The 26,432-nt window shown below is 37.7% G+C and overlaps 1 protein-coding gene across 2 annotated transcripts; it reads right to left on the bottom strand.

Annotated features, from left to right (window-relative positions):
* Window positions 1-13: 13 nt before the first annotated feature.
* Timmdc1 (translocase of inner mitochondrial membrane domain containing 1) lies at window positions 14-23,671 on the bottom strand. Of its 2 annotated transcripts, XR_006854709.2 has the most exons (8): window positions 23,248-23,671; window positions 22,077-22,242; window positions 19,363-19,451; window positions 18,280-18,347; window positions 5,125-5,203; window positions 2,582-2,692; window positions 997-1,254; window positions 14-219 (listed from the first exon to the last, which is right to left on the bottom strand). XR_006854709.2 is itself a non-coding variant. In XM_046457986.2 (7 exons), the coding sequence occupies exons 1-7, from the start codon at window positions 23,439-23,441 to the stop codon at window positions 1,104-1,106; spliced, it is 858 nt and encodes a 285-aa protein (XP_046313942.1). In that variant the 5' UTR covers window positions 23,442-23,671; the 3' UTR covers window positions 767-1,103. The 2 variants fall into 2 exon arrangements, 1 of the variants encoding a protein (XP_046313942.1); XM_046457986.2 differs by lacking the exon at window positions 14-219 and having other exon boundaries at window positions 767-1,254.
* Between the last annotated feature and the right edge of the window lie 2,761 nt (window positions 23,672-26,432).

Below are 26,432 nucleotides of genomic sequence, written 5' to 3'. Positions count from 1 at the left end.
GAAGGCACACAACTCAAAACTTATTGCTTATTTATTTCTGGAATTTTTCATTTAATATTTTCAGACCATAGTCTGAAAGTGGAACTTCCAAGGTGGGGACTGCTGAACACCTAGTCCAGTTTTGTTTCCTTCTCATTTACTAACTGCTGAAATCTGCAAGACAGCTTTCTTAGGCAGCAGCTCCAAGTGTAGGTATGGTGTCTCTCTTCTACACAGCTCCTGCAACAATACGCACACACTTTTATCAGCAAGACTGAGAGGAAACAAAGTCAGACTGTTTCTTCAATAATGTGACTTACTTCCTTTTTGTTAACTTTGTATTTTATTTCAAATGGCATAGAAGTCATCTTTGATTCTTATTAGAACAAAGCAAAACACTACTATACATTAGCCCACAATGGTTCAAGGGCCCAAGAGTTTTACAGACCTGGTCCTACTGGCTGGTTGTTTCTTTTCCTGCTGATACCTAGTTTTTTTTGGTTTTGTTTTTGTTTTTTTGGTGGGAGGTGGTAACTGGGAATAGAATCTAGGAGTGCTTTACTATTGAGCTACATTCCAGCCACACACACACACACCCCTGCCCCCTGCTTTTTTTTTTTTTAATTTTGAGACAGGATCTCAGTAAGTTGCTCAGGGCCTTGCTATGTTGCTGAGACTGGCCTCAAATTTGCAATCCTCCTGCCTTGGCCTCCCAAGTTGCTGGGATTATAGATGTGCACCAGCACACCAGGTTAAGGTACCCATCAAAGGACTACATGAGCAAATATACAGCCTACAGAATTCAACTTTAATATTTTGGGAATTTTTTTTACTTATATTTGTAAAATCCAGGGTAAAGAAATATAAGCATACAAATGGGTCAATAGATCAATACAGATATAAGTATGTATTTAAATTTAAGGATAAATAAAATGAGAATTGAGCAGCCCAATTCTTGATTTAAAAAAAACAGAAAGAGAGGAGAAAGTCACTGCCACCACAGGAGCTAGTGCGTACATGTGTCAGCAGGCTGGTCCAATGCCAGAGGAGACGGGCACTGGCATTCATGACTACAGCAACATAGCTCCATTGACTCTCCCATGAGTTTCAAGTCTGGAACATTCTCAATCCTTATCTTGTTTATCTGGTGATGAAGGGTTTCTAGGAAGGTTTAGCAGGACTTCAATTTTCTTAGCATCCTCCTCAGATTGATTTTTCTGTAGGCTGTTTTCAATTTCCTGAGGGAGGAGCTCAGTAAGTTGCAGTCTGGCTTTCCTGTAATCAAAGAGTAAAAAGGATGTAAATTATCCATTTCTTAGTTCTTACAGAGATTTAAAACAAAAATTATTTGTCTTACTTTCCCTGCTTTGGTAGGCAACTTATGAGCAAACACTATTCCTTGTGTTTCATATACATTGACTTTTCTTTCTCCTGACCTGTTCCACTCACAAGCCAATCATGCATGATTCCCACATTATCAAAACGGATGGTGTCATGGTGAAGGAAGCCATATGTACTCAGGAGTACTAGACAGCAGCTCATTATGCTCATCTTACATAGAATCCGCACAGAGTCTGCACTAAGTCTGAATATCTACCCAGTAAATAGAGATTAATGTACCCCAGGAAATGACCAGGTGGGATACACAAAATTTTCATGCTCCTTCCTCAGTGACATCCCATTCATTAACAGCCACTATGTCTATTCAATTCCTCTGTGCCTACTTCAAGAAGGAAAAAAAAAATTGTTTTTGGCACTGGAGATTGAACTCAGGGGCACTTGGCCAATGAGCCACATCCTTAGCCCTATTTTGTATTTTATTTGGAGACAGGGTCTCACTGAATTGCTTAGTGCCTCGCTTTTGCTGAGGCTGGCTTTGAACTGGTGATCCTCCTGCCTCAGCTCCCAAGCTGCTTGGATTACAGGAGTGCGTCACCATGCCTGGCTGAAGTATAATTTTTGAATGTAGGAATTTAACATGTTTTGTATTCCTATAGATGTAAACAACATAGGGGCTACCACTTTTTAAACAAGCCAAGTAAAGCCCCTTGATGTGTATTACCTTTAAGTAATTTCGTATGTAGTCAAGAACATAGGAAAAGAAAAATATGCAACCAAATGAAACTTATAAGATTTTAATGTTTTTATTACAAAGTATCTAAAGAAAGATCCTCACCAAATTAAAATTAAAGTTAGTGCCTTTCATGTTTCTTTTCTCCTTAATTAAAGAGAATAAGACCAAGAAGAGTAAACTTTTCTTACCCGGGTATAATGACATGACATGCCTGTCATCCCAGCAACTTGGGAGGCTGAGGCAGGAGGACTGAAAGTTCAAAGCAAGCCTCAGCAATTTAGCAAGGCCCTAAGCAACTTAGTGAGACCCTGTCTTGAAATGAAAATAAAAATTGCTGGGGAAGTGGCTCAATAGTTAAGAGCCCCTGGGTTCAATCCCTAGTACTACCCCCCCCACCCCCCCCAAAAAAAAAACCCAAAAAACTTTTTTGTGTTGGGTGGCAAGTTAGAGTACTTGGGTCAGCAGAGCATCACCCACCAAACAGCTGCAATTGGAAAGCCAGATCCCCTAGTCTTAATATCTCCTTACCATTCTTCCTGTTTCAGCTCACAGAATGCCTTTCGATCCTTCTGTTTTCTCTCCTGAACAGTCTCACCATAGTACTTCTGAAGTGCCATCATCAGGCCTCCTACAGGAGTGCTGAGGGAAAGTGGAGAGAAAGCTTAGGGAAAGAGCCCTCAGACCCCATGACATGTGAGCAACTCCACTAAGCAACAGCACTGACCCACTTGTTCACTATCAGATAAAAGAACTTTGATAATTAAAGCATCTTTGTTAATGTACTTAACATCACTGGACAGTACACTTAAAAATGGTTAAGACTGAGGCTGGGGTTGTGGCTCAGGGGTAGAGCATTTGTCTAGCATGCATGAGGCACTGGGTTCGATTCCCAGCACCACATTAAAAAAAAAAACTAAATAAACAAAGACATTGTGTCCATCTACAACTAAGAATATGTTTAGAAAATCATTAAGATGGTAAATACTATGTAATATGATTTTATAATAAAAAATTTGCAGTTAACTTCAATACCTTGCCCCTATAAGTCAAGCTGGTATATTACCACTACAACAAAAATAATGTCAACAGTGGATGTGGCATGTTGAATTTTTTAATTAAAATTTTTAAAAAGAACCCAAAAATCTATAGTATTACCCCCTCTCCTGAAAAGGGGGTGGGAAAAGGAATAGATAGGAAGAGAAAAAGGAAGAGAGAAAGGAGAACGTTTTTTATTCATATGAATGTCAACTAATGAAAACAGAAGGATTAATAGAATTATCATAACAATAGTTTGTAAACATAGTCAATTACAGCATGGATCATTAATGGATCATAAAAGCCACTAGAGGAAAAAGTTGGACAGTAGGATATTAACATAGTCTCATCCTACAGACACTTAGTATTCATGACTGGAAGGGAATACCTTTGCAATGGATAAATTTAGTAGATACTGCCTTAGCAGAATTCTAAAACAGTCTCCCCAAATTTGCTTTCTTAATTCCTTCATTGTGAACAGGATGAGATATTATGCCTATAACTGCATTAAGTTACATGGCAAAATGGATTTTACAAATATAAGGTTAAATTCAGTTAAATTTGAGTTCATCTGGCAGACAGAAGCAGAAGATTCAAAGTACAAGGAGTACAAGAAGGTTTCAAGGTGCTGCTGCTGGTTTCAAACTGGAGGGGACCTGTGGAAGGAATGTGGGTGGCCTCAAGGAACAGAAAGCAGCATCTGCTTCACGGGAAGCAAGGAAACAGGGACCTTGGGCCTATCGACATGAAGAGCTGGATTCTTTCAACAGCCTCTATGAGCTTGAAAGCAGATTCTTCTCCAGAACCCTGAGATAAGAGCACAGCCTGGCTAACGCCTTGATTTTTACCTTGTGAAACCCTAAGCAAATAAGCTCACCCAGGGCTGGGTTGTGGCTTAGTGATAGACGGCTTGCCTAGCATGCTTGAGGTATGATTCCCAGCACCACATTAAAAAACAAACAAACAAACAAACAAAAAACCTAAACAATATAAAGGGTGTTGTGTCCATCTACAACTAAAATAAATAAATAAATAAATAAATAAGCAAGCTTACCCAGACTTCTGTTCTGTGGGATAATAAGTGAGTATTGTTTTAAGGAGTTAGTTTGTGGTAATTTGTTACACAGCAATATAAAACCAATGCATCAAGTAATTAAAGTTAATATTACTTAAAATGGGTGACATGTCTCTTTATGTGATACAAAGAGGGTACTGCTTCACCTATGCTGTATTCCCAAAAACATAACCTAAATCTAATCATAAGGGGACAATCAAACTTATTTGAGAAATAATCTGAGCATTATAGTGATAACTGAGGAATTTTGAATATGGATCCTATCTTAGTAGTATTAGAACAGTGTTTATTGTAATAATTGTATTATGATTTCATCCTAGGAGACACTGGTATATTTAGGGGTAAAGTATCATGAGGTCTCAAAAGCTTTATTCAAGGAAAAAAAAAAAGGAAATGAAAAAACATACTTATATCCCACACATATAAAGAGATACAGAAAACAAATGTGGCAAGATGTTAACAATTGGTGAAACTAGGTGAAAGGAATATGGGGTTTTAATATACTAATTCATTAAACTTTTCTGCAGGTTTGAAATTGTTCAAACTTAAATGTTGGGAAAAAATTAATCTATTAAGTTAAACCAAACCTAACCAAAAACATTTCATAAAATGTGCTTATTAACTGTTTTATTCTTCCAGCTCCTTCTAACTACCTTCATTCAAATTACAAATAATCCCAGGTATTAGTGATATATAAATAGTTTTTGTTCAGTGAAAAGGAATTTGAATATAGACTCTATCTTAGATAGCTGTATTAAATCAATCTTAAATTATTTATTGTGATAAGTAAAAACAATTAGGGTAGAATCAGAATTGGACAAAGTCACTGCCAATACAAAACTAACAATCTTTTATAGGCTCTCATTATTAAATATGTTCTTTGAAAATGAATGATAATTTTAATAGGCAAGGCATTAATAAAAGATGTACAAATTTAAAATACGATCATTTTAACACTTACCCCAACAAGCCTCCAATTATACCACCAGCCACCAGGCCTCGAATGCCTAAATTTATTCTGAAAAGACCTCCAGTGACAGCTATTTAAAAAGAATAAAGTTAACATTAAATAAACTTTGAATACAATAATTCCATTTTAAATTTTTCCTTCTATAATACAGTACCCTAAGTGATATTCCTGAGCCTACTATTAACATACCACTACAAGAAAATAGCCCATACATAACTTTCCATCTACCTTGCAGATTCAAAAGAAGAAATCTCTTTTACAAAAATAAACGCTAGGGACTAGGGTTGTGGCTCAGTGGAAGAGTGCTCGCCTGGCATGCATGAGGCACTGAGTTCGATCCTCAGAACCACATAAATGTAAAATAAAGATATCATGGGCTAGGGATGTGGCTCAAGCGGTAGCGTGCTCGCCTGGTATGTGTGCAGACGGGGTTCGATCCTCAGCACCACATACAAACAAAGATGTTGTGTCTGCTGAAAACTAAAAAATAAATAGTAAAAAAAAAATTCTCTCTCTCTTTAAAAAATAAATAAATAAAAAAATAAAGATATCATGTCCACCTAAAACTAAAAAAAATAAATATTTAAATAATAAATAAATAAATAAACGCTATTTTAATGGATCCAATCTCTTCTCATTTTGCTCGGTGTTTGTCTATTTACATTTTAAAATCTGCATTTTATTCACTTCCATCTCTTCTATTTCTTCCTTTTTCAGGGAAAGTTCACCCCCAATAAAAACCAAATCTTCAAGTAGCCCCAGTGGCTAATGCCTTTTCCCAGCCTCACCCAGTCTGCAGCTGCACTGCAGCTCAGACAGGCCTGCAAAGCAATGGCCTACAGTGCCCCCTGGTGGCCGATGGAATGGTATGCACCTCTTTTAATTTCCACTGGGATTGCATACATCTTATGTTCATTCATTTTCCTCTTTCAAGAAGCACAATGCAACTAATACCATTACGAATGGCAATATTTGAGGCTTATAGTTTTATTTGAATATTCTATATTTATTCTTTATATTTTCTAAGTGAACAAGAACAAAAATCATCATTACCCAGAGATAGTAATTTGGTCTTATTTCCCTAGTCTCACAAACAAAATCTTTTTATAATGGGGCCACACTGTACATACTACACCTTTTATTTTCTTTGAATACATTATTAAATTTCATATCACTAAATTTTCTTCAACAATTCTATTCCATGGATGTACTACAAAGTATTGTCCATCATAGGTATTCTATTTATGGATGTTTTAAATAAAGGTGCAATAATTCCGGTACATAAATCTTTGTACATTAGAATAAACTCATAAAAATGGAATTCCTAGGACAAAAGACACAAAAATTTTAAAGGCTCTTTTTTGGGGGAGGGTACCAGAGATTGAACTCAGGGGCACTCAACCACTGAGCCAGCCCTATTTTGTATTTTATTTAGAGACAGGGACTCACTGAATTGCTTAGCACCTTGCTGTTGCTGAGACTGGCTTTGAACTCAAGATCCTCCTGCTTCAGCCTCCCAAGCCACTGGGATTACAGGTGTGCACCACCATTCCCCACAAAGGCTTTTGACTTAAATTACTATACTGCTATTCAAAAAAGTTGCACTGTTACTTTCCCATTAAAAATATGCAAATGCCCTGTTCTGTGTTCTCTTATCTTTCCCACTTTCATAGACCAAAAGTGGTATCTAATTTAAGTCACATTTCCAAGTAGCAGAGAAAGATAGTTGTTTTACCACAGGTTTACAAGTTATCTGTGTCATGTATTTGAAAGAACAAATTCATGTTCTTTTTCCTATTTCCAACTGAGATATCCTTCTCTTTGATGTGTAAGAGATTTTACTGATTACCTGCTTACGTTATTTTGGGATTGTTTACATACTTCTGTAGTACTTGACATAGATAAGTTTAAAATTTTTATGTGGCTAAGTCTGCTAATAATTTCCTACTTATATATGTATACATACACATATGCATATACATACATACATTAACATATATTCCCACTTAGAAATCAGACATACATCTACTTCTATTTGTCTCCAAATATTTTGTGAATTTTTTACATAACCATTTTAATGAATTTTAATTTGTTTTGTTGTAATGAATAGTTACAATTTCATTCCCTTCTAAACAGCTAATAATTGTTTCAGTCCATGATTCTTTCACCATCAGTCTGAACAATCACCTTTGCTCTAGTTTAGATGTTTGGGTGTGCTTCGTTTGTTCCTGATCTTTAAATTCTGTTTCATAGATCTGCCAATACTCCGCTGTTTTTGTTGTAATTTTATTCACATTTTAATTTATGATAGTTGCAAGATCCCCTAATTATTCATGGAAATCTTTTGCTATGCTCACAGAATCTGAATTTTAAAGGTTTTAACACTGTATGAAGTTGTTTTTTTAAAAAAATCTAATTTTAATTTAAATTATTTTCAATGAATACTGGGTTAACTGTATTAAATGCAACTCCATATTTATTATTATTTTATGATTTGTAATTTTCTTCATAGAAGTTGTACATTTATTAAATTTATTCCTCACTTCTGTTACTATTATAAATATAATTATTATATAAATATAATAAATATTATATGAATATTATAAATATAATTATTTTTCAAAGCATCATTCTAGGAATCTATATTGTTTCTTCCTTTCTAAAGCATTGCCTTTGTCCGTTCGGTTAATATATTTTTAAATTTTACTGAGGCATAATTTGCATACCACAAAATTAATCTAAATGAACAATTCAGTGATTTTTTTAGTAAAAATATTTAATGGATTCAGTGTGCAAAGGTCAGCATATTTTAGAACATTTCCGTCCACACAAAAAGATTTCCTGCGTCTGCCTGCAGTTACTCCTGTTCCCAACTTCTTAGGCAACCTAATTCACTTGCTAGCTGATTGATTTTCCTGTTTTGGGCATGTCTCTTCTCCTTTCTCCTTCCTCCTTCCTCCTTCTCCTTCCCTTCCCTTTCCTTCCTTCTTTCTTTCTTTCTTTCTTATTTATTTATTTATTTATGTGGTGCTGAGGATCGAACCCAGAGCCTCATGAGTGCAAGGCAAACGCTCTACCACTGAGCTACAACCCAGCCCCCTTTCTTTTTTTTTTTTTTTTTTTGATACTGGGGATTAAACCCGGGGGTACCTATCCTCAGCCATATTTAATTTTTATTTTTGAGATAGGGTCTCATTAAGTTGCTCAGATTGGCCTCAAACTTGTGATCCTCCTGCCTCAACCTTCTGAATTGCTGGGATTATAAAGGTGTGCCACCAGGCCCAGTTCCATTTTCTTAATAATGCCTTCTTTTGAAATATAAAATTTTGATGAAATCCAATTTATATCAACTTTTTCCTAACTAATTATGCTATCATATTTAAGTCTTTGCCTAATAAAATGTCACAAAGTTTTATTCTTGCATGTTCTTTCTAGTTTTATAGTTTTAGCTCCTACATTGAAGTCTTTGATCTCTTGAGTTAATTTTTGTGTATGGTATGAGGGAGCAAAGTTCACCCCTTGTACAAGGGACTATGCAATACTCCACCACTCCACATGCCTGCCACCATTGAATTAGTTTGGCATCTCTGGAAGCCAACTGACCAGAAATATAAGATACAGATTTCTGGACTCTCCATTCTGTTTCACTTACCTATCCTTAGGCCAATATAGTGCCTTGATTACTACAGTTTTATAGTAAGTTTTGAAATTGGAAAGTATACGTCCTCCAACTTTATTTTTTTCTTTTTCAAAATTGTTTTGCTTACTCTGTGTTCTTTGACTCTCCAAATAAATAAATAAATCAGCTTGTTAATTTCTGCAAAAGATATTTTAAGCTTCTTGGGATTCTGACAGGGTTTTAACTTTAGATCAATCTGGGGAGAATCGCCTTCTTAATAATCTTTATTCTTCACACCTAAAATCTAGATCAGATACCAAAATGCTAAACTTGCACTAATAGGATATTAAAAGGTTTATTACACACACAACGAAACTTAAGGAGGAGACCAAGGTAGGTTTCTAATTATAAAAATGATCCAAAAATGGCCTTAAAGAGCTAGAAGGGTGACTGGCCTGGGTTTTTATGGCGGTCGAAGGTAGGATTAGAGTGAAAGCTTTGTACAGACTGGAGCTTGCATGGTTTAAACCACCTGCTGGCACCAATAAAGGTGGCCCATGGCACTTGGGCTTTTTTATGGGAGGAGGAGGAGACAGTATTGGGATTTGAACCCAGTGGCACTGTATCACTGAGCTACAATCCCAATTCTTATTTATATTGAGACAGGGTCTCACTAAATTGCCCAGGCTGGCCTTGAACTCGTGATCCTCTTGCCTCATTCTCCAGAGATGCTGGGATTACCATGCCTGCTAGCACTTGGGCTTTCTTATCTTTAATTTTTTTTTTTTTTTGTCTTTTTTAAGAAGAGGAAAAGTTGGGCTGGGGCTGGGGCTCAGCAGTAGCACACTTGCCTGGCATGTGTGAGGCACTGGGTTAGATTCTCAGCACCGCATATAAATAAATAAATAAAAAATAAAGATCTAGAGAGAACTAAAAAATTTTTTTTAATTTTTAAAAAGAAGAGGAAAAGTTTATTTTTGCTCATGGTTTTAGAGGTTTAGTCCATGACTGGCCCAGTCCACTGCTATGGGCCCAAGGTAAGGAAGAACAACATGGTGGAAGGTTGTAGTGGAAGAACTGTGTTCACTTCATGGTGGCCAGAGAGCAGAGAGCACTTGGGCTTTCTTATTGTCTTGTTAAGATGTGGGACACAAAGAAAGGGGACTTCCAGTTTTTGATGTGGTATAAGATTAGAATTTATCACTCCATCCTAATAAGTAAAAAGCTAAATAAATTGAAAACAACTACAACTCTTTTCTTAGATCTATCACAGATGTGAGGTCACAAGGTAAACTGTTGACCTCAAAATTGAGAAGGCAGACAGATGAACATAGAGAATCACAACTTGCTGGAGCAGTTCCATGGAAACTGGTATTGAGTAGGAAGACCTGAACTATAAATGACAAATTTCTGGAAGCTCAGTGTAGGGGAGTCTGAGAGAGAAAAACTCCAGGTTGCTCAGTCACAGAGGATCCCACACTGTTGAGTTTTACCTTCAAGAGTTCTACTAAGTTTTTACAGTGAAGATCTAAGAAAAATCCCATCACCCATATTGAACTACACCAGAGCCGCTGCCCTCAAGATAAGTGATTTTACAGAGTCTAATTTATTTATCAGAGGTTTTTATATAAACCTAGGGAATATCCAACTTCAACCTGCTTTAGCCTTCCACGTGGAAGAAGGGAAATATCCAATTCTAGTCTACACTACCCATTTGGTCCCACCTAAGGAAAACAGGAGACACACTTGTGAAGTTATCAGAGGCACATGTTTACCGCAATGGAGACCTAATCATGGGACTACAGAAGGCTTTACTCTAGCACACCTTGCCACCACATTACTAAAGTCCTACTTGCTATAATTCCTTTTACTTAGTATAGTATGCCCAGCTATCAAGTTACATGGCACACAAAAAGGCAAAATCATCACTTGAAGAGACAGAATAAGTATCTTAACCAAACCCAGTTGTGATAGAGATGTGGGAATTATCAGATTGAGAATATAAATACTATAATTAATATGCTAAGGATTATAGTGGATAAAGTAGACAGCATGAAAGAACAGGTGATACAAAGAAATGGAATTTTAAGGAAGAACCAAAAAGAAATGCTGGAGATCAAAAACTGTAAAAGCAATGAATAATGCCTCTTTATGGGCTCATTGGTAGAAGGAACACAGCTGGTAAAAAGACTCTCTTGGCTTTAACATGTGTCAACAGAAATTTCCAAAACAGAAAAGCAAAGGGGTGGGGGGGACTCCAGAGTATCCAAGAACTGTGGGACAACTTCAAAAGGTTTAACATGAGCAGATGGAATGGAAGAAGAAAGAAAGGAACGCAGGAAATGTTTGAAACAAATCCCCCTACATTAATGTCAGAAAACAAACCACATTTAGGAAGCTCAAGAAACACCAAGCAGGATAACTGGCCCCCAAATTACACATGAGCATACCATTTTCAAACTGTAGAAAATCCCAAGATAAAGAAAGAAACACTAGGTTGGAGATATAGTTCAATGGTAGGGTAACTTGCTTAGCATGTGTAAGACCCTGAGTTTGATCCTACACACACACTTTCTTAAGAAGCCAGAGAGGAATAGGGGGACACCTTCCTTACCTGCAAAGATAGCTACATAAGACTTCTAGAAACCACACATGCAAAGTGAGAGCAGGGAGAAATATTTAATGTTAAGAGAAAAAAAAATCACCAATGATGTTCAATCCATTCATGTAATATTATTACTGATATGGTTGGATTAAGGCCTGCCATTTTGTTATTTCTTTTCTGTTTCTTCTTCAACTCCATTTTGATCTTTCTGATTTAAGCTTCACCCCTAGTCATTGTTATTTTCCATTTTCAGACAGGGTCTTTTTTGAGTTGCCCAAAACTTGATGATCTTCCTGCTTCAGCTTCCTGGAGATTACAGGTGCTCAGGATGCCCATACTTCTAAAGTTACTGTCTTATTACTTTGTTCCAATGAAACACTACTCTTCTACCACTTTTGTGCTCTTGTTGTCCTATCTGTGGTGTATGTGGTTAAATTCAACAATACAATGTTATAATTATTGTTTCATATAACCTTATGTATTTTTAAGGTTAAGGGTCAGAAGAAAAAAATTATTTTTATAATATTTTATAATAACCTACCCGTTTACCATTTCTAGCACTTCCATCTCCTCCTGTGGACTCAGGTGACAATTTGGTATCATTCCCTTATTACAATATAACTGCACTCTTTCCCTCTCCTTTTTGTTACTATTGTTCCAGATATCATTAAATGTTATATACCTGATACTATATTTTTATTATTTTTGTCTGTTATTTTTTTTAGAATCTACATATTGCCTTTAATAGTTATTACATAACCACCTTTATCAATACTCTTGACTCTTTTTAAATTTTTATTGTTGGTTGTTCAAAAAACATTACATAGTTCTTGATATATCATATTTCACACTTTGATTCAAATGGGTTATGAACTCCCATTTTTACCCTGTATACAGATTGCAGAATCACATCAGTTACACATCCATTGATTTACATATTGCCATACTAGTGTCTGTTGTATTCTGCTGCCTTTCCTATCCTCTACTATCCCCCCGTCTGCTCCCCTCCCCTCCCCTCTTCTCTCTCTACCCCCTCTACTGTAATTCATTTCTCCCCCTTGTATTTTTTTCCCTTTCCCCTCACTTCCTCTTGTATGTAATTTTGTATAACCCTGAGGGTCTCCTTCCATTTCCATGCAATTTCCCTTCTCTCTCCCTTTCCCTCCCACCTCTCATCCCTGTTTAATGTTAATCTTCTCATGCTCTTCGTCCCTACTCTGTTCTTAGTTACTCTCCTTATATCAAAGAAGACATTTGGCATTTGTTTTTTTGGGATTGGCTAGCTTCACTAATCTCTGGTATCACTTCCATTTTTAAAGGCAGATTTGCAAGCAATGAATTATCTTTATTTATCTGGCAATGTCTTTATTCTGCCTTTTTTTTTTGGGGGGGGGAGAGGGGTACTGTGGATTTAACCTAGGAGTGCTTAACCACTGAGTTATCCCCAGACCTTTTTCTTTTTTCAGACAGGAGAGTCTTAAAGAGTTGCTCAGGGCGTCACTAAATTCCTGCCTCAGTCTTCAGAGTTGCTGGCATTACGAGTGAGTGCCACCATTTCATTTCTTATTTTTTTACTTTTTAGTATTGGGGATTGAACCCAGGGGCGCTTAACAACTGAGCCACATCCCCATCCCTTTTTCTTTTCTGAGACAGGGTCTCATTAAATTGATTAGGGCCTCACTAAATTGCTGAGGCTGGCCTTGAGCTTGCCATCCTCCTGTCTTCAGAGTTGCTAGAATGCCTTGAGCCCAGTGAGGAATTGTTTTTCTTGCTGCTTTCAAGATTTTCCTTGTTTTTCAATAGTTTAAGTATGACATATCTAGGTACAAATCTGTTTTATGTTTTCCTTGGAGTTTGTTACATTTCTTGGATATGTAGATTAACGTTTCTCATCAAATTTGGGAACCTGTGGGTATTATTTCTTCAAATACTTTTCCTATTTCCTTTCTCTCTTTCCATACTCCATCTGGTATACCCATTCCGTATGTGTTGGAATGCTTGATGGTGTCCCATAGACCTCTGATGTTCCATTTGTCTTTGTTCACTTTTTAAATTCTGTCCTTCAGAAGAGATCATCTATCTTCAAGTTCACTGAACTTTCTTCTGCTACCTCAAATCTATTGCTGAATTTTTCCTCTTCAGTAAATTTTAAATTTCTATTATTGTACTTATTACCTCTAGAATTCCCATTTAATTACTTTTATGATTTCTTTCTTTACTGATATCTATATGTTAACTCACTGTCCTCATACTTTTAAGAGCCATCATGTGAAGTCTTTTGTTAGTTATGTACACAGACAGGTCCCATCAGAGGAAATTCCCATTGCTTTTTTCCTAGTGTTTCAATGTGACTTTGTTGTGATTATTAAAAACTGGACATTTTAAGTAATATACCACAGCAACTCTGGAGTTAGAACATGTCCCCTTTAGGGGCATGGTTGTGATTCTTTATTTATATGGTAACTTGCCTAGACCAGATTTGTGGAGTCTATTTTGCTACAGAGTATAGCCACCGATGTCTGCTCTCAGTTTTTATTTTTATGTCTTCCATCCTAGGAATTGCACCAGCTTAGTTGTCAATGATTCATTAAAACAATAAGACTTGTATCCTTTACAAGTGAATTTGTCTGTGGCTTAGGGAATACATTTAAAAGTTATTCAGTTTACATATCTTTTTTGGTTTTTACTTTTTGTGTTCACAAGGACTCGCATCTACCCAAAAAGTAGCTTGTTAGAGCCCTAACCTGAGTATACTTGGAACCTTATCCATGTGCACAAGCTTCCAGGGTATATGGGGTAAATATGATCTCATTATGGCCCTTTTTGGCTTTCTCTCTTGAAGACAGGATCTCACTATATTTCCCAGGCTGGTCTTGAATTCCTGAGCTCAAGTGATCCCTCTGTCTCTGCCTCCCACACAGGGACTACAGGCATATCAATGCAACGCACCAAGCTGTTTCTTTGGTTTTACTGTTCCTAAGATCCTCATTAAAATTCTGTCTCATCCACTGGTCTATGGCTTTTCCTGAAACAGTATCAAAATCTCAGGCTAGCTGTGTGATGTTTGAATTCCTTGATTGAAACTGCTTTCAGCAACTTCCCTACATTTTCTGTGCTCTGCTCCAAATGTCAGCCCCCTCGAGTAACAAAACCCTCTCAGCCTACCCTTCCTTTGTGGGACTTCTGCACCACAGAGATGGAGGCTCAGGGGTTGGAAAAGCCTCAGGATAAATCACCATAGACTCTTATTGCTCTTACCAAGATTCAGTAGACATTCTTGAATAAGTGCTTCTCAATTTGTCAGGTGCCTTGGATCAATTTCCAGTATCTTTAAAAAGTTGTTTTTTTGATAATGTTGTTCAGTGTATTGGTTCTTTTTGGGAAGAGGGTTTTCCAAGATCCTCACTAAGCCATTCTGGATGTTGAATGGTTTGTTTTTTTTTTTTTTTTAATTAATATCCAGACCAATGCCAAACAATTATCAAAGAGACATTCTTGATATTATTCTGACTTTATGGGAAATTACTCTAGCATTACACCATCATATAGAATGTTGATTGCTGTTTGAGATAAAAATTGATATTGTATCAGATACACCTTGCTTATTTTACAAATTATTTTCACATTCAAACAAGATATATTTATTCTAAGACAGATATGGTGGTACACACCTATAATCCTACTCATTAACAAGGCTGCCAAGAAGATTGCAAGTTCCAGGCCAGCCTCAGTATCTTAGCAAGAACCTGTCTCAAAAAATAAAAAAAAAAAAAAGGCTGGAGATGTAGCTTAGTGATTTGAGCACTCCTGGATTCAATCTTTAATACTGAAAAAAAAAAAAAAAAAGTCTATTTGGCTGTGTCAAATGATTGTGAAATGAAAAATGAAAGACAAATACTTCCTATGAATTAATTAAGTTGGTTTGGCAGAGAAGCAAAACAAGTTAACAGCTACCATATAATGTTTTAAGTATTTTAATAAAACTATAGTTAATTATGAAAACACAGGGAAAAGACACCTAAGCAGAACTAAAGGAAGAAAAATGGGGGTGAAGGAGAACTCCTTGGGGAAGAAGCTAGGCTGACAAATGACCTGGACTTTGAAAGATAAGTAGAAGCTGGGTGTGATGACACATGCCTATAATTCCAGCAACTTAGAAGGTTGAAGTAGGAGGATCACAAGTTTGAGGCCAGACTAAGCAACTTAGCAAGATCCGTAGCAACTCAGCAAGACCCTGCCTCAAAGTACAAAAATTTACAAAAGGACTGAGCATATAGTTCAGTGGTAAATCGCCCCTGGATGCAATCCAAAGGATGAAAAGAAAAGAAAGAGGGAAAGGGAGGAAGACATGAAGAAAGAAAAAAAGAAAGAAAGAAAAGTAGGAGCTGAACAAAGTGTTTGCAAGACTGGGAAAGGGTATTCAATAGCAGTAACCAAATCATGTAAAGCAAGAATATACTGGATTTGGAAAATTCAAAATTTATAAAGCTAAGGCCAAAAAGTGGTAGATGGAAACTAGATAAAGAATTGATATTAATGTGATGGGAAACAACAGAAGAACTTCTGACAGAAAGTCTTAAAATCCCAGTCAGATTTTGAAAAAGACAGTGCAATGGCTCGGTGCAGTGGTATAACTTGAAAGGCTAGGGAGGACAGCATATTGGAGGACAGCCTGGGCAACTTAGCAAGATGCTGTGACAAAACAAAATATAAAAAGGATTAGGATAAAGCTCAGTGGTAAAATGCTCCTAGGTTCATACCCCACCAAAAATAAAAACAACAAAGGAAGACAGGAAGGAAGAAAAACAAAAAGAAAGCATGCACCCAGGGGCAAGATAATGTTAACAATGCCTAAATCCCTACATGTAAAAGGGTATGTAGTGTTCTTTGTATTATTATTTTATTTTGGGGATTGAACCCAGGGGCATTTTAACACTGAGCTAAATCCTCGGTCCTTTTTATTTCTGATTTGAGATAAGATCTTTTGGAGCTGCTGAGGCTGGGCTCAAACTTGGCAATGCCCCTGCCTTAGTCTCCTGAGTCACTGAGTCACGTGCGCCACGATGCCCAGCTAATTTTGCAACTTTATGTAAGCTTGAAATTATTTCCAAATTAAAAAAGAAAATTTCAAAATAGATCTATCTTTAAAAAAAAATTTTAGTTGCAGATGGACACAATACCTTTATTTTATTTACTTACTTTTATGTGGTGCTGAAGCTCACAGTGCCTCACATGTGCTAGTCAAGCGCTCTACTGCTGAACTACAATCCCAGCCCCCAAATAAAAAAAGTTTTAAATGTGGCATATGTATGTGTGTGTGTTTTTTTATGCGAGAGAATGTATGTGAGTTAGTGGACAATTGAGTGTATAAGACACTTAGCTTCATTATCTTTCTGAAAACATTGTGATTTTTTTTCTTTTTTTAATGTTTATTTTATATATATATATATATATATATATATACACACACACACACACACACACACATATATACTTACACCTATGTATGTATAATATACATATATGTATTTTGAATTGACAAATAGAAATTATATATGTGTATGGTGTATGATATGATGTTCTGAAATATGTATACACCAATAATGGCTAAATCAAGCTAATTAACATAAACATTTCCTCCCATATTCATTTTGTTTGCTAGTAAAAACACTTAAAAAAATCTTCTCTCTTAGCAACTTTGAAGTATACAATAGATCAATGTTAACTAGTCACTATGTTGTACAACAAATATCTTAAAACTTATTCCTCTGAAATTTTGTATCCTTTTGTTGGGTGCAGAGCAGGCTGAACTCTGTTGTCTGCAGGGCAGGCTGAACAGATGTTGGCTGCAAGATAGCCCACGCACTCAAACCCCACTCTATCTGGTCCTTTATCACCTGTTTGCCTCAAGTCTGAACATTCAACCCTGCTTAAGGCTGAACACTTAACCCCCCCTTGGGCCAACAAGGCAGCTTGCAGACCCAGAGGCCCCATTAGATTTGGGCTATAAAAACTCCCTCCTGCCAGGCCCCCCTCTCTCTCCCTCTCTCTTGCTCTTTCTCTCTTGCTCCCTCTCTCTTGCTCTTTCTCTCTTGCTCTCTCTCTCTTGCTCTTTATCTTTCTTACGCACGCTCTCTGTCTCTCTCTTGCTCTTGCTCTCTCCCTGTTCATCTCTTCTCTTTTCTCTCTCTCTCTTTCCTTCTTTCCTTTCTCTTTGTTGCACTGCTGCAATAAAGATCTTTTGGTTGCTCCGAGTGTTGTGGTCACTTTCCTTTCACCTTTGACCAACATCTTCCCAATTCTCCCAAATTTCAATCCCTGGTAATCACCATTCTATTCTCCATTTTTAATGAACACTTTAAAGAGGGCATATCTAGTAGAGGAAGAAGCTTTAAAAGAAAAATCATAACTCTTACCACGAAAATATGGTTCTTGCTACCTCATATGACCAGTCTCATCCCAAGCTACTCTTCCCTTCACTATGTTTGAACCACATTAACCTATTTCTAAGGAACTTTATTGCCATAGAGTCCTCCCCTTGATACTTCTGCTGCTCTTTTTTGCATTCTTCAGATGTCAGCTTAAATGTTAACTTTCTTAGAAAGGCATTCTCTGACCACCTACTTCACTTTAAATCCCCTTGTCCTATGTATTTGTTGCTTCCTATCATAGGAAACTGTTTTTTCCCATCCTCATGAGACTTTAAAATTCAATGAAAAAGAAAAGGATCTTATCTGTTTATTCACTAAGCATACCAAGGGCCAAACCCAAAGCTGTCCATAAACACGTTTGTATTGAATGTTGAATGAAGTACGATATGAAGCCAACCAAAGAACTCAGTACTTCTGATCTGCAAGTCCTTACATATTTTCTAAGCCATATTTGAGGTTGAAAAATGTAAGCAAGAACAAAAATGTCTTACCTCCTGCAATGACAAAATGGCTCATAGCATTTTTATTTCGGTACACAGTTAATCCAGTGTTCACTGAGCTGGGATGGAAGAAAAACATACAATTCAAAGCATATCCCATTTACCTTCTTGACTGCTGTTCTCATTAAAATGATAGGTATGACAAAACCGAATCTTTTCTTTTTTTGAGAAAAAAAAAAAGCATTCTGGTCTATTCAGCTAGAAATTAGCCATATTAAACTACTGTCACATCAAAAGAGATAAGGCCAAAAGGAAAAAGACAAAGAAATTTAAAACTTAAGCAGGTTAGAATAAATTCTATTGAAATTCAAAAGAAAAATCACTGTCTTTCTCCAGTGATATTCTTCCTCCCTCAAGCTCTTCCTGCCTCCAGAACACATGAACCTATAGTTGTTAGATTAAGAAACATTTATTGCTGGGTATGGTGGTGCACACCTATAATCTCAGTGGCTTGGGAGGCTGAATTCAAAGCCAGCTCAGCAAAAGCAAGGAGCTAAGCAACTCAGTGAGACTCTCTTAAGTAAAATACAAAATATGGCTGGGGATGTAGCTCAGTGGTAGAGTGCCCCTGAGTACAACATTAAAGGTGATTGTCTCATTTTTCAAACTACTAGCCTTGTTTTTCCCCCCATCCCTTTTTTAAAAAAATAAAATTCCTTAATCAAAGTGTGAAATATGATATATCAAGAACTATGTAATGTTTTGAACAACCAACAATAAAAATTTAAAAAAATAATAAAATAAAATTCCATTTGATTATTTTAATAGTCTTATAGCCATCATCATCATCAATAAATGATGAAAAATTTTTCTTGAATATTCAGAAATAAAAACATTAAAAAATTGAAACATAAAGGTTTTGAAATTTCTCTTTCTTAGGAAACTTGTATGTATTTTGATACTAGTTGGTAGACCTCTATCAGTTATACCAAAAACTACAATTGGACCAATCTCTTACATAAACAAAAGTTCTTGAGAAAAAGGCATTATGAATCACTTCAACATGTTTTTTATAATCTCAAAAGATGCACTATAAAAATATCAAGACTCTCTCTCAAAACTCAGATAACTTACTTGAATATAGTCACAAACACTGCAGTTCTCCAACTCCAGCGCCAGCCATACCGAATAAAGCCTCGTGTGGCAGCACGATGCGCATGTTGCTAAAGTTTATAAAAAAGCTGTGAGATTCCAAAACACCTTGATGCTTTCCTTATTCTAAAAATTATGGGGGCAGGAGGAATGCCAGCTATAAATTAGTCAGATAGAAATTGTTATGGGCCAGCCTATATGGGCAATGACCAAACAGACTCCATTTTACCCTGAGACTCCATGTCATATAAGAAATGCTTCTCCCACGGGAATACTCTGCCTCTATCAAGAGTTGCTTAGCATAGCATGTTTGGCAACACAAAATGGCAATTCTCATACAATGTAAAATTGTTCTCTCTTTGGTTCCCATTTTTCTTGGGCAATGCACCCTGTCAGAGATTGATTGTCTAGACACCAGTAACCATTCTCTAACTCCTGCTCAAGTAGGGTCACTTCGACCCACTTCCGTTCTGCTTGCTTGCTTGCTGCTATGCCAACCTAAAAGTCCCATGGGAAATACCAATGTACCCATTGCATTGTTATGCTAATTGTTGAATTCAGCTTCTGTACCCCTGCTTGCTTGCATCTATGTGGTTTTTGCAGTTTTTTTTTTTTTTAAAGAGAGAGAGAGAATTTTTAATATTTATTTATCTTTTAGTTTTCGGCAGACACAACATCTTTGTTTGTGTGCTGAGGATCGAACCCGGGCCACACACATTCCAGGCGAGCGCGCTACCGCTTGAGCCACATCCCCAGCCCAGTTTTTGCCTTTAAAGAACCTGAAATGCTCAGGCTTGATGCTGTTCCTTGAACAGACAGTTATGGGTCCTGCGGGGTGCAGTTACAGGCCAGCCAGCTAAATAAAGACTCTCCAATTCGGACAAAATAGACTTGGTACATTTTCTGAGAGGTCTGTCCCATAATAGAAATAACATAAAAATCTCTAGAATTATCATTCTCTAAGTACTAAGGTTTAAACAAGTCTCTTGTGCATCCTGTTTTATCAGGAGATGGAAAAGAAACAGAATTGCCAATGTCAATTGCAAGTAATCCATCAACTAAGTATCTAAAGCGAATCTATCTGGCAACCACCATGACAGACATAAATCAGGATTAGACATGTTCTTCATTAAAACAAAACAAAACAAAAAAATACTCCCAGTGGCACACACCAGTAATCCCAGTGGTTCGGGAAGCTGAAACAGGAGAATCTTGAGTTCAAAGCCAGCCTCAGCAAGAGCGAGGTGCTAAGCAACTCACTGAGACCCTGAAGTACAAAAAAAGGGCTGGGGATGTGGTTCATTGGTCAAGTGCCCCTGAGTTCATTCCTTGGAACCAAAAAAAAAAAAAAAAAAAAAAAATCAACTAGGGGTTCATACACCCTTCACATCCTGAGTTCAAACCCCCAGCACCACACACACACACAAAAGGATGATGAGATTAGAAAATGGCCATTTGGCAACCACCACAATAATAACTAGTTCAAGCAAGAATCACAATTGAATGCCAAAATTAGATTTAAAAAATTGGATATTTACTAATCTCAAAAAGTCTAACAAGTATCTATAAAATACTTTCTATTAGAGAGAGGAAAAAACAGTAATTTTATGGTGGCTAAACTTGGCAGATATCATCTTAACCAAGTAACTAAAGTAAAAATCACCAGTAAAAGGACAAATTGATATCATGTGCTTCTGATCAACTGTGCTGAGAATACAGTATCAATTAATAATAAGTATCAATAGGGTAACCTGCCAAAAAAGTATAGCATGAGTCAAATTGAAGGGCATTCTACAAAATATATGGTCTACAGTCTTCAAAACTGTCAAGGTCAGAAAAGGCAAAGAGAGAGAAATAATTCCAGACTAAAAGAAACTAAAAGTGGCATAAAAGACAAATTTAACATGTAATCTATAGCTCCTAGATCAGATAAAAATTTTTATTTATTTTTTAAATAAATGAGATAAGCTGAAGAGCTAGCAAAATTTACATAAGGTCCATATACAATAGTGGACCTTATGTAAATAAGGTAATAGACCTTATGTAAATAGTGGTCCACCACAACAATATTAATTTCCTGAACTTAATCATTATAACTGTAGTTGGTTTTATAAGAAATGGCCTTGGCTTTTGGAAATACACACTAAATTATTTATCATGTCTATAAGTTACTCTCAAACAGTCCAGAAAAAAAATAGTATTTATTATACAGAGATAATGACAAAACAAACATGGTAAAACATTAAATTTTACAGAATCTGGATGAAAGGTATGTAGGGAATCTTGTGCTATTCTTTGCAACTTTTCCTTAAGCCTGATGACTTCAAAATAAAAAGTTAAAAAAAGAAACTTTTCTTGGGACACAGTGATACATGCTTATGTCAGCAACTATGGAGGCTGAGGCAGGAGGATATCAAGTCCAACGCCAGCCTCAGCAATCAAGCAATACCCTGTCTACAAATAAAAAATAAAAAGGGCTGGAGAAGTTCAATCCCAGTCATAGTTGTGATCCTATATGCCTATTTTGAAGAAGTCTAATAAACAATGTATACACATTACACATCAGCATTAGGACTTCTGTTGTTATTTAGATTAATTTTTTAAAAACCCTCCTAAACTACAACCTAACAGAATGACTAAGTGTAAATAGTTAAGTTTGTATGCCCCTAAATACTATTTAAATCACCAGTACTTACCACAGCATCAAACCGGTTATGATAAATTTCTGCTTGGCTCTGCTCAATGTAGCGTTGTTTAGCATGAATAAAAGCTGGTATTCCACCATATGCCCAGCCAATGATGCCTGCTGAAGCTGCTGCCCTATAGATATTCTCAAGTTCCTTTGAAATTCTCTGTTGTTCACTAAAACATCAAAAAGATAACATGTTGAGACATTATCCAAAACACTATGAAGAACTATCCAAAATGCTACCAAGCCCTGTGGTGCATGCCTGTAATCCCAGCAACTCTGGGGGCTGAGGCAGGAGGATCACAAGTTGAGAGACAGCCTCAGCAACTCAGCAAGGCCCCGAGATGAAGCCTAAATAAAATAATTAAACACAAGTCTGTCAGTTCCCTTGCTACAACTATCTCGGCAATATTATAAAGTTTCAATTTTAATTTAACCCCTTGATAACAGCGTAGTATAGTAAATTACTTCATGATAGAGTAATGTTTTCACAAGTGATTAATAAGTCAATGAATTAAGTGTTTTGAATTATTATAAATAAATTCAATCTAAAGGGTTATCTTCTATTTTAAAATCTAGTTATGATGAGAAATGGCAGAAGGGTATAGCTAAACACTACATTGGTGTAGCTCAGTGTTACATGCTTGCCTAGCAAGAATAAGGCTCTGAGCTCATTCCAAGCACAGAACAAAAACAACAACCCAATAGTTGATACTGTTTAATTTTTCCTTGGGCAAAATAAAAAACTGACAACCTTCTCTGGCCCTCTTCAATCTCCACTTGAGGGGCGGTGAAGGAACATTATTGGCCATTAAATACCAACAAGTCTGGGATCAAATGAAATACAAAAAAAGAATATTGGAGTAGATTTCTGCAGACATGGATGTCAGTGGTTTCTAGCTTGGCCCAACTTTTCTTACCTGTAAAATTAGGGCACTGATTTCAATAGGACTACATCCCTATGTACCTAAGTATCCATCCTAGGAGCTCTTTCAGTGAGTGAGCCTTAACATTAAAAACCTATCAATCAACTATCAAATGGCAAAATCAGGATACAACCTTCTTCCACAAATATTAGAACCTCTAATCTCACTTAAAAATAAACCACCACCCCTGGGTTCTTGGCCCCAGGCTAACTTTTTCGTGGCCCCTCCCCACAGACCCTGGGCATTTTTTACTCTCTGACAAACAGCTCCCGGAGGCGATCCCAACCGGATTCCGGGTAATAGGGTTCTTGGACTAAGGAAGGCAACTTCTGATTCTCCACCAGAGATTCCGAGTCGGCAGCCACAGCTCCGGCAGCAAAGACTCGGGGGGAAGGACGCCGTGCCCTGCAAAAGAAGCTCGGGGGAGCCGGTGGCGGCTCCTCCATGCCCTCTCTCGACCTGCGGTCACACACTCTTGCGCACTCAGAACACCAAGGCCGGCTGAAAGCGCCTTTGGAGAGAGTGTGGATAACTGCACGAATCAGTGAGAACTACGGTAACAGGCCGGAACTAATGCACTGCTTGATCCCCTGCCACAGGACTTAGACATTTTCCCTCTCAGCCCCAGTATTCCTTTGGAGGCTCCAGGGAACACGAAACAGGAAGTCCCGCCTCCGTCAGGACAGAGGCAAAAGACGGGGCTACTGCAGAGACTGCGCAGAAAATACTTCCTGTCGGGGCAGGATGGGCGGCCGTGGTGCTGGACCGCCCCGGAAGTGAGTTGGCAGTCAGTGGCTGCGTCCTCTTTCCGGGCCGCCTAGGCTCACCTACATGGGTTTGGGGGCAGATTCTGCGTATTTGAAGGCGTACTGAAGTAGGTTATCGTATTTAAAATGCCAGACCCGGGCACGGTGTCGCAGGCCTAGAATCCCAACGGCTCGGGAGGATAAGGCTGGAGAAACACAACTTTAAGGCCAGCCTCTGCATCTGAGGTCCTAAGTGACACCCTGTCTCAAAACATAAAAGGGGGCTGGGTTGATAGAGCGCTCGGCTAGCATGTGTGAGGCCCCGGGTTCGATCCCCAGCACCACGTAAAAGTAAATATAAACAAAATAAAGGTGTTGTATCCATCTACAACTAAGATATTAAAAAACATAAGAATGTAGCTCAGTGGTTTTGGACCCCTGGGTTCAATCTCCAGTTTAAAAAAAAAAAAGTAAAAAATGCCAAAAATTCCATGTAAAAGAATCAAGTGCAATTTTGAGTGCAAGTGGAAAGGAGAGATTTGTTTAAAAACAAGTCATATACACACACACCACCCCCGCATGAAGTCAAGAAGCCACATGGACTTAGTGTGATCCATTTCTACCCAGTCTGGATCCAGGAGCTGGGGGGTGGGTCCAACATTTGTTTGTTTGGTAAACTGAACTAACATCCCCAAACCTTTTTTGAAAATTTGAGACAGGGTCTCACTAAATTGCTTAGTGCCTCACTAAATTGCTGAGGCTGGCCTCAAACTTGCAATTCTGCCTCAAGGACCTGAGTTACAGGTGGGTGTGTACTACTACTACCAGGGTCCAAGATTTTGAGATTGCTTTTTTTTTTCTTTCTTTCTTGAGTCAGCTTTGGGCATTTCTTCGCAACGTGGATTTCATTCCCCTTAGTTCATAAGTTTCTCAGAGGGCAGGAGAATTTCTGGAACTTTTAGCAAGTGTTTTGAGAATCTGATTTCCTGTCACTATAGCCTCTGGGAACTTGTTCTTTTGAGGTATAGTTGTTATTAAAATGTATTCATTTTGTTGTGTGCCTGTAATCCCAGCTACTTGGAGGCTGAGGCAGGAGGACACAAATGTGAGGCAAGCCTGGCAACTGATCAAAATAAAAAGGGCTGAGGATATGACTTGATGATAAAGTGCCCCTGGGTTCAAGTCCTATACTGCTAAATAAATAAAATTACTATACTTTTTAGTATGACTATGGTAAGTAGAATTCTAGGATTTGTTAGCTGGAATTCTATATATAAGACCCAGACAAGTGTCTGGCTAGAGTGACTAGCTGAATTACTGACAGTGCTATTAGGGGACAGACAGGTGCAAATGGAACATGAAATTATGGGAATAATTCTTTGAAATAGGCCCACTCTGTTGACTCCCTCGCATCCTCCCATGCTTTCTTTTTACCTGACTTAAGTGGCCAGGCACGTTGCATTCCTCAGCAAACTACCTGTTAACCGCAGGAGAAATGCAGACCCCAAATAATGTTGATGAGAGGAACCCAAGCTACTTGAAGGGGGAGACTTGTGTGCTTTTTCACAGACCAGATCTTGAAATTCAGGGAGATAAGGACAATTCCTCCTAATCATAAAATCTGTAAGAATTTATAATTAAGAATCGAATTAGAATCAATCATGGGCCAAAGTGACCTAGAGTTGTCATGGCAGTGGGAACTTGAAAGTGATGTCATTTTGCTGTCAGTCAAAAATCAAGTGGGTGGGACTGCCTGGAAACTTCTCTGGGATCCCCAACAAAATTGGAGTGCAGAAGAGGCACACTGTCCCTTATCCTCTCTGAGAGGACCCACTCTCTCTCTCGACTGAGTGCTGCTTTCCCTTTTGCTATCTCTTCAATAAACTGATGCCTGTTACCCTGAAATCTTTCTGACTTGATTGTAGGAACTGGGGTTTGAAGTAGGGGGGATCTTTGTGCTGCCTGTTTCCCAGAAGGCCCCAGCTCTATAACAGTGTTACGAAGATTTCTCTGGTGTTTTAAGAAAAAAAGTAGATTCATTGCTCATCATAGCACTTACTCCATTATGCCATTATTTTCTATTTGCTGATCTCTCTCAGTAAACTACTTTGGAGCTCAGAGACCACAGATACTCATCTCTATCTCCAGGACCTACCAGTATCTGACATGAAGCAGGTGTTCAGTAAATATTTGTTGAAAGAAGAATTAGATCCCCTGACTCCTGGCACCAGGTTGCTGTTTATCCTTTGTTAAGTAGAGGTAGAGGTGGGTACCAGCATAAGGTCCTGAGGTCTGAAAGTCCCAAGAAAATGGCTGAGCAGCCTGTCTGCCTACATGTAAAAAACAAACAAACAAAAAAACTAAATGCTTAAAATAAACCCAGGATCATCCTGGAATGAAGATGGGGAATGGGGATAAGGTGGAGGTTGGGCAAATGCTGAAATCATTTACATATAACTCAAATATCCACAGGGGTCTCTAGCCTATAACTACAAATGAGGTCCTATTAACAGGCAAATTTCACAATTCCATAGGTGCTTCCTTGTGTGGGTAACTAGAGACCCTTGTAAGTCTCTCTTTGCCACCCAGTAGCTTGCAAAAGTCCCCCGTCTATTGGCTACTGCTCACGCTGATGCTGTTCCACCTTAGCTCTCAGACTGTCTCACTCCAGCATTTCCTATTTCCCCAAGC

The sequence above is a fragment of the Marmota monax genome, unplaced genomic scaffold, assembly GCF_021218885.2.
Source record: "Marmota monax isolate L192 unplaced genomic scaffold, Marmota_monax_Labrador192_F-V1.1 WCK01_AAM20220418_F8-fsc00052, whole genome shotgun sequence".
Lineage (NCBI taxonomy): Eukaryota > Metazoa > Chordata > Mammalia > Rodentia > Sciuridae > Marmota > Marmota monax.
Note: the sequence above shows the minus strand (reverse complement) of the source record. Positions and strands in the feature narration are given on the sequence as shown.